This window comes from Patiria miniata, unplaced genomic scaffold (genome assembly GCF_015706575.1).
Source record: "Patiria miniata isolate m_02_andy unplaced genomic scaffold, ASM1570657v1 HiC_scaffold_20, whole genome shotgun sequence".
Lineage (NCBI taxonomy): Eukaryota > Metazoa > Echinodermata > Asteroidea > Valvatida > Asterinidae > Patiria > Patiria miniata.
Window position 1 is genome coordinate 33,779,151 of NW_024037059.1, and position 14,534 is coordinate 33,793,684.

Below are 14,534 nucleotides of genomic sequence, written 5' to 3' on the forward strand. Positions count from 1 at the left end.
TAAACGTATTTGAATGTTTCTTTGAAGTAAGTTCTCGAAAAAAAAAATAATAAAATGAGTTTTTGTTTTCGGTTTCATTGACGTAGGTCCGTGCGTCACGCTTGATTTTCCATTGTGTTCACGAGGAAATAATGGCCACAGAACTTTCTCTCGTTGCATCGAAACAGAAATAGATGAATAGAGCAATCACCAGTAGTCACATACGAAAGGAAATAGACACTTCACGGCTTACATGTTCACTGAAGGACTAACTGTGGCAGGATTCTGTTGTTACTGGACAATGCTTGCGGATTTTGTTCACATTGTGCTCGCTGCCATAATAAGCAAATAGTTAAGTAAAAAAAATCCTTTACTGAATAGTGCTGATTATTAAATAACTTCAGAAACTCTCCCTATCTGTCGCTTCTAGAGAGCTAAATGGTTAATCTGTTTTTGATATTCGGAGTTTATAGTACCCTGACGATTTAATACAGCATCACCCCTGTGTTTTCGAAGATCAAGATGCGCCTTCCGGATTGGACAGTTTTGTGGATGGTGTGCATGGTTCAGCTGACTTCGTTTGTCCTGGCTAATACCGTTCCGCAAACCTCCATCCGGGATCACAAAGGTGAGTTGCTTGATCTCTTTTTTTTCTTAATACGAGGTCCTGAATTGTCGACCAGGCGTTCTGTGTCATTTTAATGTTTTCTGATTAATGTAAAGTCGCAATTGCGCACGGAATGAATTGTAATAGGCGAACGAACGTGTGAACCAGTGCTTCCACTTTTAAGGATTATTTTACCGTTAACGTTAACGTCCTATGGAATTTTTTTTAATGTATTGAAAAAGCTAGAGAAGTTTAAAAGAAAACCAAAATCTGAAGGACATTTAAAAGAAATTTCAAAAATATAAGAAAGCAAAATCAAGAATATCATTTGACAGTATAAATTTGTGTTCAAACAAATACCGTATTAAATAGGCTGCGGCTTGAGGGCCATTGACAGCACACGTGAAGAGCCGCAGCCGCAGTCTGATGATGATGAGGACGCAGTTAAGCTTCGAAAAGACTTTCTCTGAAAACTGAGAAACTTAACATTTTAATTGTTTGTGATTTTTTGGCACTTGGCCGGGATAGCCCACGAAAGTCTTTCGACTTATTTCCGGTGAAGATGTGGAAGGAAATGACAGTTTACGTGGTGGGAGGAGGGAAACACCAGGATAATATTCTGGGGAAAAACCCACGGAATCAGGCATGGACTGAAAACCAAATCCACATATTGTCCCAGGCGGACCCAGGGCCACAGCGGTGGAAGGCTAGGGACGTACCGCTACGCCAACCTGACTCCCTATTACTACATGGTGAGCTAAGTAAAGCCTGGAAAAGCTCAGGAAACTTCAAGACAATTCAGACGAAATTACAGGAAATCACAGGAAAAATATAGCCATCTAATGTAGCGGTCGGCCCTGCTGTATTAGTCAGAGGGGAAATCCATCCACCAGTTACGGCATTTACTGAACACAGCAATCATTGGACGGGACACTTCTCCTTGCTTTGCTTTCAATTAGTTGAGGATTTATAATGTCGACATCCAGTACGAGGAGAAGTTTTAATCACAAGAAGTAAACAAAACCAAAAACCATACAAAGAAACAGAACAATAATATTTTAGAGTTCTCTGCAGCTTGTACATCTCACACGTTGGAAGTCAAGACTTTCAGTATGAATTTATAATAAAAATAGAATTAACATTCTAGTTAAATAAGATCTTACCCTGACGTCTTTAAGCCCAAAATATCAGAAACATCAAATAGCTGCGTTATTATACTCCACAAGAAGCCATCTCAGCAGACTGGCATTGCTTCCGAGCTGCAGGAGTCAAGCGTACCAGGCCGTGGGAACTGTCTCGATAACGCGCAAGACTATGCGAGTGCCATGTATACAAATGTATACAAATGTATACAATGTAAGCGACTTCCGGCCGACGAGAGTGTGGTCGAGAAAAATGCTTCGTAATTCAGCACGTGTGGGTCAAAATGTCATATACGAATAAAGATCAAAGGTTACCTGACTGGGAAATCCAAGGAAATTCAACTTTGGGAAGTGGAAACACTGATGTGAATCGAGTTTAATTATTCATAACGTGTACACAGACTTTGGAAAATCCGGGAAACGGCATTTTTGAAGTTGCTGTTAGGCCTATAGCTGCACTGTTATCTCTGCTTCTATTATTGTTGTTGCGCGATGCTGCTGCTGTTGCTGTTTGTTTGCTGCTTTTTCTTTTGCTGCTACTGATGTTGCTATTGGTTGTTGTTGCTGCTGCAGCTGCTGATGCTGCTGTTGTTGCAACTGCTGATGCTGCTGCTGTTCATGTCGTTACTCTTATGTCATGCCTCATTATTTTCTCACTTTGTTATCGACGGTCCATCAAGCAGCGTAGCCAGGGTTCTCATCATAGGGGGCGAGTGGGGGTCGGGTGTGGGGAGGGGGGGGGGCTGGATTTGCAGTGGAGGGGCGCCCAATTTCATCCGTGCTGAAAGGTAGACAGGCTGTTTTTTTCACCGGACACCCGGCCTCCGTAAAATCAAAAAGTGCGGGGGGGGGGGACCATCTTCCAATGGGACCCTGTTCAAAAAGGAAATGTCAGACAATAGGTGGCGCTTTTCCATTTTCCACAGGACGTTCAAATATAAAAGCAAATCCCGAAAAACACGGTTTTCGTGAAAAATAAACAACAAACGTGAAAAAGGCACTTAAATTTAAACCCGCAAATCATGGTAACTTATAGGAATGCACTTTTCTTCAGTTGCCATATTTCCACTGGGGCGGGTGAGACTGGGGCGGCGATTTTTTTTATGGGGCGGTGCGTGCCTCTCTATGGGATTTTGCGCCGCGAGACAAGCTTCTGCCATATATTATTGCCAAAAAGTACTGTATGATATGTGCATTGCATCTTATGGCTTTGCAAGAGCTAGAGAGAAAAGACTCTCTTTCTCAAAGGGTATTGTTACTTTTTCGTTTAGCATGCCGAAAGCGACTTGAGAGTTGAGACGCCTATACGCGCATTTCGACAACCTCATTGGTCGAAGAAACACTGTGCAGGTGCGTCGTCGCTTACGCGAACGCTTACGTCATTCCTCAGACCTTAGCCTCTGGCTTGAAGACATCAGTCCCTATAGCCTTGAAGATTTCGGCTCAATGTGCCATTTTCCCATTCAATAAATAGAAAAAAAAATCATATGATATGGTTTTAAGCCAAAGTTCGGGGTCTTTCCATCTTGGTTCAGATCAATAGAAAAAAAATCATACAGTTGAAACAATACAATTTTTTTCCAAGAAACAACGTTGAACAAAATGTCCATCAAACAAACAAACCATCACCTTCACAAACACTAAGCCAAGGAGCAAACTCCAAGCCGAGGTTGCATATAGGCTAAGTTAAAATTGAAACAGTTTTCTTTGCCATCTTCATTCAAAGTGTTTCTAATTTTTTTTTTAATTATATATCTAGACGCGTCAATTGACGACAGTTATGAGGAATACAGCAATATAGATCCTTTCCATAGACAACTAATGATGCAGGTGTATGGTGCTCACCGATTTGGTGGATTTGGGACATTTCGTCCGTCTGGAAACGGCACTTCTGGTAAGACAATTGATCCGCGGATTGCATGTGTCTCCTTTTTTCCGCGGTCAATCCCACTATGTTTTGTGTTTTAAAAAAAATATCATTTTTTGTGCATTTTTAAACGACCTAAAATGACCCCTACATGACCTTTGAACTTCAATTTAGGAAAAGTTGTGACGAACACCACCCAAGGATCACTCCATCCAAGTAACATTGAAATCCGTCAAATTCTGTAGACAAAGAAAATATTTGATGCATATTCGAACAATCACCTCTAATGACCCCTACATGACCTTTGACCTCAGTAATCCGATGAAGAAGTGTGTCTTCCTACCTAAGGGTCACTGTATCCAAGTAGTTTCATCAAAATCCATAAAAGCATGTAGAAGTTGTACATATTTTCTCTCAAAAACCTAACCTATAAAAACGGGGCTACGGACGACATCACGGGAAGGACTTGTGGGTTAGGAGAATTGTTGTCCTTTTATTTCACTTGTGGGGTACCGTTCCCTTTGTACGAGTACCCCACAAGTAACTCTGGTGTGTACGGTCATACAGAAATTTGGACTAGTTAGTGTCTCCCAAAACTTCGTTTAGGCGACACAAGTACGATGTTTATTATCTGCGAAACCTTCGACTGTTGCTCGCTTCCCCCATCGTTCTACCCGAGGGTGCCGGTGTCAGCTGATCCCTAACACAATATCTTTGAAGGAAAAGCAGGCGTCGTAAAGCATTATGGACACCATATTAATCTAAGTGCATTCGTGCGCAAGGGTCATGCGTTGATTCCGATTCGGGTCACTGGCTATACAAAATCCGCCCAATGAGAGCGCAAACAGTAAAGGTCACTGGCTGCGCCCGGACCCGCGGGATCACCGAATTAGGTTGTAGGCCTGCCTATACTTTTACTGCTGCGGAAAGTGTGATCCACCATCTTCAACCAAAAAGTTGCCAAAAAGGGTCTTTTAGTTATCAGCTATCAGGGCTGAAAATGTGAAATACAGGCACTGCAAATTCACAAAAATTATTTCGATCAATCGTGCACAGCTGCTCATTAAAAGCTTTCTGCTCACAAAAGTTGTGTTATGGAGAAGATTGAATCACTGAAAACATAGATTGTTTATTCCAAGTCAAATCTGTACAAATCATTCCAAGAATTGTGACCAAAACATACTTTATCCTACCTCTTGAGACCCAAATTGTGTTTTCGCGCCTTCAGTTTTGACTTGTGACTTGTGATTGACCCGATTAAAGCACAGCTCCTTATTGACATTTAGAAGCTTAAGCCCTAATGTAGAAATGACTGGTAAACAACATTGGAACTGTTGTTTTTTCTTCTGCCGACGATTCGGTTTAGGTGATATCGGGAGTGCAATGCTGAAATGGTTCCTCGGCATTTCGGGATCGGCCATTCTCTTTCTGGTGTGTCTTCTCATGTTTTTGTGCCGTGCAGATTTGGCGAGGTGAGTGCAACATTTTCCAACCTAATAAAACATGGCATAGGCCTAATCACAGCGGTTGTGTGTGTGTGTGTGGGGGGGGGGGGGGGTGTTAAGAATTGACAGAATCAAGGCCCCCCCCCCACCAAAAAATGATTCAGTTTTAGGCGATATCGGGAGTGCAATGCTGAAATGGTTCTTCGGCATTTCGGGATCGGCCATTCTCTTTCTGGTGTGTTTTCTCATTTTTTTGTGCCGTGCAGATTTTGCGAGATAAGTGCAACATTTTCCCACCCAATAAAACATGGCATAATCACTGCAGTTGTGTACAAGCATTACATACGCTGTGTGGACTTTCGAACAAAAGAGGTCCACATAAACCAGGTTGCAGGGACGTTGTGTGGACTTGCCCACGTCCACACAATGTTTCCCCATTTCTGGGCAACAGGTTTAGAGGCATTTTGGGGTAGTAAGTTTATCTGTGACAGAATGAAGAGAAACACTAAAGGGAATCATAGAAAAAAATGGGTTGAAAGAGTTTTCACAGTTTGAGAAAAATGAGTTTTTTTATACTGGTTTTTCTTAACCCCTTAAGCACGGGTTATAATGGGGACATTCCTCCACACATAGAGCAAGTGGCCCGCATGACTGCACAGCCTTTGTGTGGTAGCGGGAATGCGCAAAAGCAGCAGCTGTGGAACTACCCACTAGCTGTGTGCCACGGCATACCACAACTGGCAACTGCATTCCAATGAGGATTAGCGGCCGCGGCCATGACCGCTTCCCGGGCCCATGGGGTTTAACTACTAAAAAGCAATGGAAAGTCTATACAAGTAACGTAAACCTTCGTGTGTGCGGGTGTGGGTGTGTGTGTGTGTGTGGGGGGGGGGGGGGGGGGTTAAGAATTGACAGAATCAAGGCCCCCCACAAAAAAAAACGTTTTAGGTGATATCGGGAGTGCAATGCTGAAATGGTTCCTGGGCATTTCGGGATAGGCCATTCTCTTTCTGGTGTGTCTTCTCATTTTTTTTGTGCCGTGCAGATTTTGCGAGGAAAGTGCAACACTTTCCAACCTAATAAAATCCAGAATGTTTTTTGAGTATTGAGCTTATACAATACAAAGGTTTGACCACAACACTGACGTATTAGGCCCATTCTGGCTAATACGTCGACACAGTCTACTCAACAAATACAAGGGTATCTCGAAAGGCTCGTGTCATTTTGCACAATATCGAGTCGGGGTGGCAGTGCAAGACCGAAATTTCTTCAGGAAACTTGAGACATTTCTCACTCGTTCGTAAGGGGCTTCAGTTCATCTTTGTTTTATGGAAATGACAGGTTCTGTGCGAAAGACAATTCGCGGATATTCTTTACATGTAACTACTAAACAGGTGCAATTTCAGCATATGACTTTGTTGTGTTCACTTCGCTAAAACCTCTGTGCGGGCCCGTTTCCGGGAGAAAATTCCCGTAAAATGGCCCTTTTTTCCCGACGTTTTTAGTCATAGTTTGATAACCGCGCGGTCTTTTTCAATGGGGTTAAACGGTTTCACTCATGATATTTATAAAAAAAATTATCTTGAAAAAAAATCCCCGTCATTTCGGCTTTGAAAATGTGAACTTTTCATCATCTTCCTGTGTAAACGCACCGATTCAGCACCCTCGCGTCGACTCTTTTGACTGTAACTCCTGACTGGAGCATCAAATTGTACGGGGTTAAACGGAATCGAATAGCTTAGCTCCTTCTCTTTCCTTACATGTAACACTTGTTTTGATTGGCCAAACCAATGATTCCCTTGGTTACCACGTTTCACCCCAATCTCCCTCCCCTTCGCAAAATCACTAATGACAATCATCATATCCTCCATACTTCAGATCGCCTTGCCCGCGCCATCCCCAACGGCCCCACATTGGCTTACAGGCGTCCTCGAAATCTACGGAAATTGATTGTTCGAGCTGAAGTCCCATCCTTAGATGCATCCCCTCCCACCCAGCATGGTACGTTCAAGTGCAGTTCCAGATGTGTTGTCTGCCAGAGTCATATCCAGGAGTCTGACTCCTTTTCTGGCCACTCTTCTGTCACTACCCACAGAACCATTGGTAAAATCACTTGTAACACCTCTAATGTCATATATCTCATTTCTTGCAGGGTCTGCGGAGTGCAGTATGTAGGTGAGACTAAGAATACGCTCAAGAAGCGTTTCTATGCCCACCGGTCAACGGTCAACACCAAGAAACTAGACAACCCTGTTGGTCATCACTTCAACCTGCCTAACCACTCCATTTCTGATATGATTTTACAGGGCATTGAATCTCTCCATCGCAAGGACTCAGTTCGCCTCAGCAGAGAAAAAGTATGATGAATCGTCTTCGAACTATTCAACCACTTGGTCTCAACATCCAACTTGGAAATGAATAATCCTTTTCTTCCTCCATTGTCTTCTGTTACAGATAATCCACCTGGTCTTCCTTGTTTGTGTTTACCCATCTCCCCCATCTTTCATCCCTTTCCACCTCCATACTGTCCCCCCCCCCCGCATCATCCCCCTTCACTCTCACACAATTGTTTTGTCCGTTCCCACTCCCTGTGACCTTTGATCCTTCCCCTTTCTGGTCCCTCTCCTGTTTACACCAGACCCCTTGTGGTTTGCCATCTCCCTTTGTTTCTTTGTTCTCTCATCCACCCTCCCCTGCATCTTTCCACACCTTTCCCACCTAATCCTCGCTTTGTGTTTCTTCTTTCAGCCCTGCATGTTTGTGTGCATCCCCATGTTAATGTATGTACCTCTGTCATTTCTGTTTTAGCCTCTGAAGAAGAACTTGCTAAGTTCGCAACGTCAGGCCACATTAATTTTTAGATTTACTTGTTTTGATTGGTTGAAAAAAACCACCGTCATTTTCACGAAGAAAAAAGTGGCCAATGACAACTTTCGATCGATAAGGCATTGTTCGAGACTTACATCGATGTACCATTGCTTACCCCGCGTTTCAAGATCTTGGACTCTGCTCATCACCCGTTTACAGGACATGTTTTCTCCAATTCTACTTTGAATAAGACATTTAAAAACTACCCATTTGTAAATTAGTTATCTGGAACTATAACTGTGGTCTTTATAGGAGTTAATTTCATTTTTGAATAATGTAAATTTGGATCTGAATAGTGTTCACATCAAGGCAGTTATAGAAATTTGTGACGGAAAGAACGCGCATTTGTTAATTGGGCCGTACCATTTTGTTTGTGGGGAGGATATCTATGCATGTACACGTAAGTGTACGTCGGATTTCTTGAGGGAAACAAAATGTGAAAGGATGTATATGTCAAGCTTGACAAAATCGGACAAGATTGTACTATTAGACATACCTTTACATTGATATGTACACAAAACCTATACGTCATGTCATGTATAGGTTTGTTTTAACCATTTTATGAATGGAGTGTGCTGGGCCACACTTTAGGGTCAAACGCACAGCCGCACAGGGCCAGCGTTAATCCGATTATGTAGCACTGGACCTCTGTGTAACACTCTGCGCGCCAGATTTATACTGTGAAATTAAGTGAACAAATGTGGGGGTAACAAAAGTGAAAATAGAAAGTCTTGACATTTCTCTGATCTGACGGCGGTGTTACTCGTATTAAACTAACACTGAAACTTCAATTCGGCCAATGTTTTTTTCTTGGTTTTATATTTATAAGATCCCTTTTTCAAAATACAATGAGATGTACAATGTTGATTGATGTTTCGGGGGAATTTAAGCTATCCATCCATTTATAAGATTATCAATCTGCTGGAACTTTGCGAGAGTCACTCGTTCACCGCACACACTATTTACGCCGCCATGTCGGAGTGTTTGTTTGATTCTTTGTTGTTTTGTGTTGTTTGCGTTATACGCCTCGCTTTGATGTTCAAGATGGCGTACCCTGATAAAGGACTGCGCAATAGTCGTAGCCTTGTTGCCATTTTGTGATTGGACAATGAACGACGTTCATTTGATGGTGTCTTCGTATCTCCAGTGCAAGTAGCTGCAAGCGCGGTCGCAAGTAGTGCTGCTTACGCACCTGGGATTCGTCCGCACTCAGTTTACAATACGTTCAGAATCATTTTAGTGACGGTCTGTTTTCATAAATGAACATCATGTAAAGAAAATAAATTTCCAATTTTCCAAATGATCTATGATTACATCGTGAGATCGTTTAGACACATCCCCATAAATGCATGAAAGTGAATACGGAATTGGAGTGTTAAGTAATTCTTCCGGTCGCATTATCAGTCCTTTACAATGATTGAAGAGAAAAGCAGGGATCATAAATTAATAAATTTACATTCATAAAATATTTTTTTAAAGAAAGCATGAATATAGATGAATAATATAAGTTTCTTTTTAAAGAGAGAAGTAATTCTTCCATTCCCAAAGTTTATGCACAAAATTAATGTCCAACGAATCATTGCAGATAGCTTGCAATGTTCATTTAAATATCGAGATATATACATAGTAGGGTTTTGTGAAATGATTTTTCTTTTCCCCCATTCTGTATCATTATGTGAACGAAATGTGTCACAAAAAACCTGCAGAATCTGGTCTTGTACGATGAACATGTACATGTACATGCGGCGCCCGTACGTGTACATAGTACCGTACGTACTTGCGTACATGTACTTCAACGTCGTTAATTGACCAATCACAAAATGGCAACAAGGCTACGACTATTGCGCAGTGATAAAGGTCTATTTCCGTGCGGAACTCAATTCCTTTCAAAGTTGGGCTGGAACGCGTATGCTTATATAACTTCTCTCACGTCCTCATCACGGGAATGAATGCAGCGCGAAAACGTCATGGCTCAACCTTGTTCCCATGGTGTCGAGCAGTACGCTCTCACCACTACCCGCTCTCTCACCATTGATTCGCACGTTCAAAATTCTTGCATACGTATGCAAATTAGGAACAGTCCAGTGCCTGGCTGTGCTTTAAATCAGTTTTGTTTGTATGCGGTGTCTTGCGTAAACAACATCATCAATTCGTTGGGTCGCGGCCGCGGCCGCGGCGTGTGCTCCATTTCTTAAGGCAAAATGGAAAAGTGAAGTAGACGTAATAATTCACAGTGAACGTTAAAACACGTAATACACATTGGAAATAAAACACCAAGTAAACGACATAAATCCATTATTTGCTGTTGCTGTATCGAATCAGGATGTTGGAAGAAATTTTTCAAGTAACAGCTAATATTGGAAACGAATTATTAGGGATTATTTTCCCCAATGCCCGTGCTGACGCCCCATGGACGAGATAATCTAAACTATTATTGTTTCACTTCAGGTGCTTCCACCGCATCTACCGCAAACTGTACAAGCGCTGGGCCGATAGGTACGCAGCTGACCGGCAGGCGATCATCAAAGACGTGGACGACGAGCAGTTCTCGACCTCCGATCCCAATGAGAAACTGGTGGTGGACAAGATCGTCTACCGAGCGGTCAATTTTAGGCCATGGGAAAGCATGGATGGTGCGAAGCAGGAATACACCGCCGTGCCGCCGGCGCCGGACTCCCCCCTGAAAGACGCACCGTGCCTGGTACTGTCGAACGGCCCGCAGCAAGACCCCGTCAAGTCAGTAGAGACGACTGAAAAGACCGACAAAAATACAGAGGACATTAGCTCATAGAAATATAAATAGAGCCTAAAAGTAAAAGGTCACGTGACGAGATGGTGGAACCCTCGCGCAGCCCGCCTACGGGCATTTTACACTGGTTGCCCTTTCTTTTGCTATAATTGTTGACAATGATTTCTAACCGGAATCACCCCAAGAAACATTCATTTTGTAACTTTACCTTGGTATTCCTCAAGGAAATGGGTAAAACGAGAAATGGGCATAAACGACTTGTTCTTATGACCTTTCACGTCCGGCTTTTCCGTTCCTATGTCTTCTTTGTCCGTTCACGTTTGTTTACGTGTGAATGAAACTTTATAACGAGGCGAACATTTAGAATTTGGTCGGGCTGGCTCGAATTTCAGCAGTCATTTTAGATTTTTTCGTAAATGCTAAAGAGGCCTTCAAGTTTATTCTAAAAAGTTTATCCTAAAAGACATCTTAGTCTCCTACTTAACTTTCATTTTTCACCCGATAACCGCCATTTCATAAATTTTCATATTTGTACGAGTACATCGAGCTCCACTAGTCCACGCGTATTTTAGTTTTTCGGAAGTGAGAGGTCAGTTTTTGGCACGATATTTCACTTTAACGTCAGACGATTTTCAGCTTCCATAAATTGAGATACTAGAAACAATTTTACAAATGCCCTTTGCGAAGGTGACTTTCTTAAGATATTCATATATCAAAAATAATTGCAAATTTGTGCACGTTAATTTTCCTAATCAAGGGCTCCGGAATCGGCAGCACGCCACCAGGGGTGAACTTTCAGGCTTTATTGACTACCCTCCATGGTAGTCAAAGAACTATTGAATTGCAACGAATCCACTGTTTGTGGCAAAAATTGGCTATGATGCGCCTGCATACGACGCCATTTTGGCGCTGCTTGCAAAGCATGCGCTTACCTGAGTGATATGGGGCGCTGATGTGACAATCTAAGGATTCGGCACAATTTCCGTTATGAGGACTTAAATTATTTGTCTATTAGTGGGCCAGATGGGGGAAATATTCGGGGGAATTGTGCCTTTGATGATTCAAACATGGAATTTGGCACACAGTCAGTGTTTGTCATGAGTAAGATATTTGCGATGGCCATCGTAGATTTGTCCTTTGAAAAAATATAGGTAGAATAACAATCAATTTTCAAAATTTTCAAAATTTTCAAAATGGCTGTCATTGCTTGTTATTCTACCTTTTTTTTTTTTTTCAAAGGATAAATCTGCGATGGCCCCCATAGCCAAATATCTTTCTCATGACATACCGGTACTCTGACTGTGTGCCAAATGCCATGCTTGTATCATCAAAGGCACAACTCCAACCTTTCTGCTGTACTATATTGCATTTTTGTGTAGCCTTTGTCGTCTTTTCTTCATTCTTTGTTAGCTTGTGTTGTATGTCGGTTTGTCGGTCATTGTTAATATCAATGCCTATTTGTAGGGTGGCCCTGAAAGGACACACATCGCAAATGTCTTTGCAAATATTGCGAAAATATTTACGAAGTGGCAAATATTATCGCATAGGCCTATATCTTTGCAAATATTTGCGATGTCGCATATTTCACCGGAAATATATTTGCAAATACCTTTGCAAATATTTGTGATAATATTTGCGAAATCGTAAATATTATCGCAAATATGTGCAAGGATATTTGCGATAATATTTGCAACATCAAAAACATTTTCGCAAATATTTACAAAGATATTTGCGATGTGTCATGTCCTTTCAGGGCCAGGAAATATTTGTCTTTGGGGATTGGAAAAGATTCCAGTTGGTATCACAAAACGTTAAAAACATGTAGTTAATTGAGGTATGAACATTAACTGTAACATTTATCAATTTAAACTATATGGAACACAATTGTTTCTCATGCCCATTGCAATTACATGTATTGGATTTTGACTAATTATTAACCAAATGTGTGCCATATGTAAATATAAATTTTCGTCGTCACACTTGTCATCGATATATTCACACTTCAATTATCATCACCACTATCGTTAATGATAATTACCTTGAATGGGACCGTGCGGATACATTCCCATAGTCTTTCACCCCCCCCCCCCAAAAAAAAACCTCTTCCCAAACCTTTCAATTAAAATACTCTACGCGACCTAATGAATCGTTTTAAGCAACGATTGACTGTAAATCTCCTTCTGGAAAAGGTAGTTAACGCATTAACTATTGTCTCCCTAACGTCAAATAATTTACTACAAAGTGTCTCCCTAAGGTACTATTTAATGTTGTACATGTAATCACTATTATAATAATCACCAACACAACTTTCACCACCATCTTAAATAATTTAACCGAACAAAACTGTTGTAAAAATATTTTCTTGAAATGGAAACTGCTTTGTAATGTTTATAATGGCAATTATGATTAGGTCATCCTTGAAATTATCGTCTAGAAATACAGTGTAATGTGTTTGAAACAACATTATAGGCCTTATTTATATATGACAAAGATATGTAGAAAGATAACGACTTGAGAATCAGGAAAAAAACTGAACGACTTGTTTAGACTAAATGGTGAGGCTTGACGCGGTACGGGGAGCCATGTATAATTTACCTAAACCTGTATCATCGGGAAACAAATATGGTTGCGCAGTCACTCATGCAGTATACAATGTGTATATAAAGGCTGTAGTTTAAAGATTTGAGCTTGAAATTTGTCCTGTGTATGGCTAAAAATGTAAATGTTAAATCATTATTGTTCGTACAATGACCGAATTTAGAGCCCACCGTCATATTGACAAAACGAATTTATTTGTTCAGGTTACCACCTAAAATACCGAGGAATAATTTGGACTACTGCAATTTGACTCTATATACTCGATGGTGTATATGATGGTTCATATGGCATGATTATGATCATGATCTAAATAAAATTTGCAAGCATTTCCTCATTTGTCTAACGACATATCACCCGGAACGAAACTGAAATGCAAATCATTTTGTTGTCCTTGTACGAGAAACGAAACAAAAATTAAAACGTTCGTTACAAAACTTTGATCACACCACGTGAAGAATCTATAATTAACACACCAGCATACAAAATTAACTTAGATACAAGTTTGAGATTTTTCTATGAAAACTCCGAAACACAGTGACGAATAAAAGTTCGGTTTCTGCTCAGCCTGTATGCGGGATTTGTTCTGTTTGGTTTTAACCCGTAAACTAACCCACAGTCCTATCAATGTACCCTTCCGGTCTATTCGCGAATGGGTGAACGCATTGGCGGATCCAACGGGGGTGCAGGGGGCGCACGCCCCCCCCCCGGCAAATATTTTAAAATGTATACTATCGGTGAAAAACGGACGGTGATCCGACGGGCCACACGTTTTGAGTTTGAGGAAGAACAATCGTTCAAAAGGCGTGGCAATTTTCACGCACCTCCTAAAGGTCGGTTTTCACGGGGCACGCGACCGATTTGCGAAGGATGCGAATGTCGAAAAAATGGCAAAGTCCAACATTCGTATTGTGTGCTGCAAAGGATCGCCAAACCATCGCGAGGGTTCGGCAGCATCGTCAATTGTTCGCGGGCGTCATTTTTAGTTCGGCGGGAGTTTCAAAAATTTTTGAAATTTCTTGCGAACGTTTCCAGCATCCCGGGTCGTGTTTTGCTCGTGATTTGTTCTCAAAAATGTCTTAAAAGCTTCGTCATATGCGCAGGACCTACTCAAGACGTGCGCGATGTTTGCAAACTCTTCGTAAATCCCAAAACAGACCCCGACAATTTGGGGAATGTCTCGCGCTCGGAAGCGAAGTTCTCCCGATTATTTATCGACCTTTCCGCAAACTTTTTGCGTACTTCTTAAGACATTCTCACGAACGTTTGGTGCACGTTTGGC

At 41.5% G+C, this 14,534-nt stretch overlaps 1 protein-coding gene across 1 annotated transcript; it reads left to right on the forward strand.

Moving 5' to 3' along the window:
- Positions 1–239: 239 nt before the first annotated feature.
- On the forward strand, positions 240–11,849 carry LOC119727155. Its single transcript, XM_038199019.1, has 4 exons — positions 240–607; positions 3,488–3,622; positions 4,962–5,067; positions 10,357–11,849. Exons 1-4 carry the CDS (start codon positions 502–504, stop codon positions 10,697–10,699), a joined length of 690 nt encoding a protein of 229 aa, XP_038054947.1. The 5' UTR covers positions 240–501; the 3' UTR covers positions 10,700–11,849.
- Positions 11,850–14,534: the final 2,685 nt, after the last annotated feature.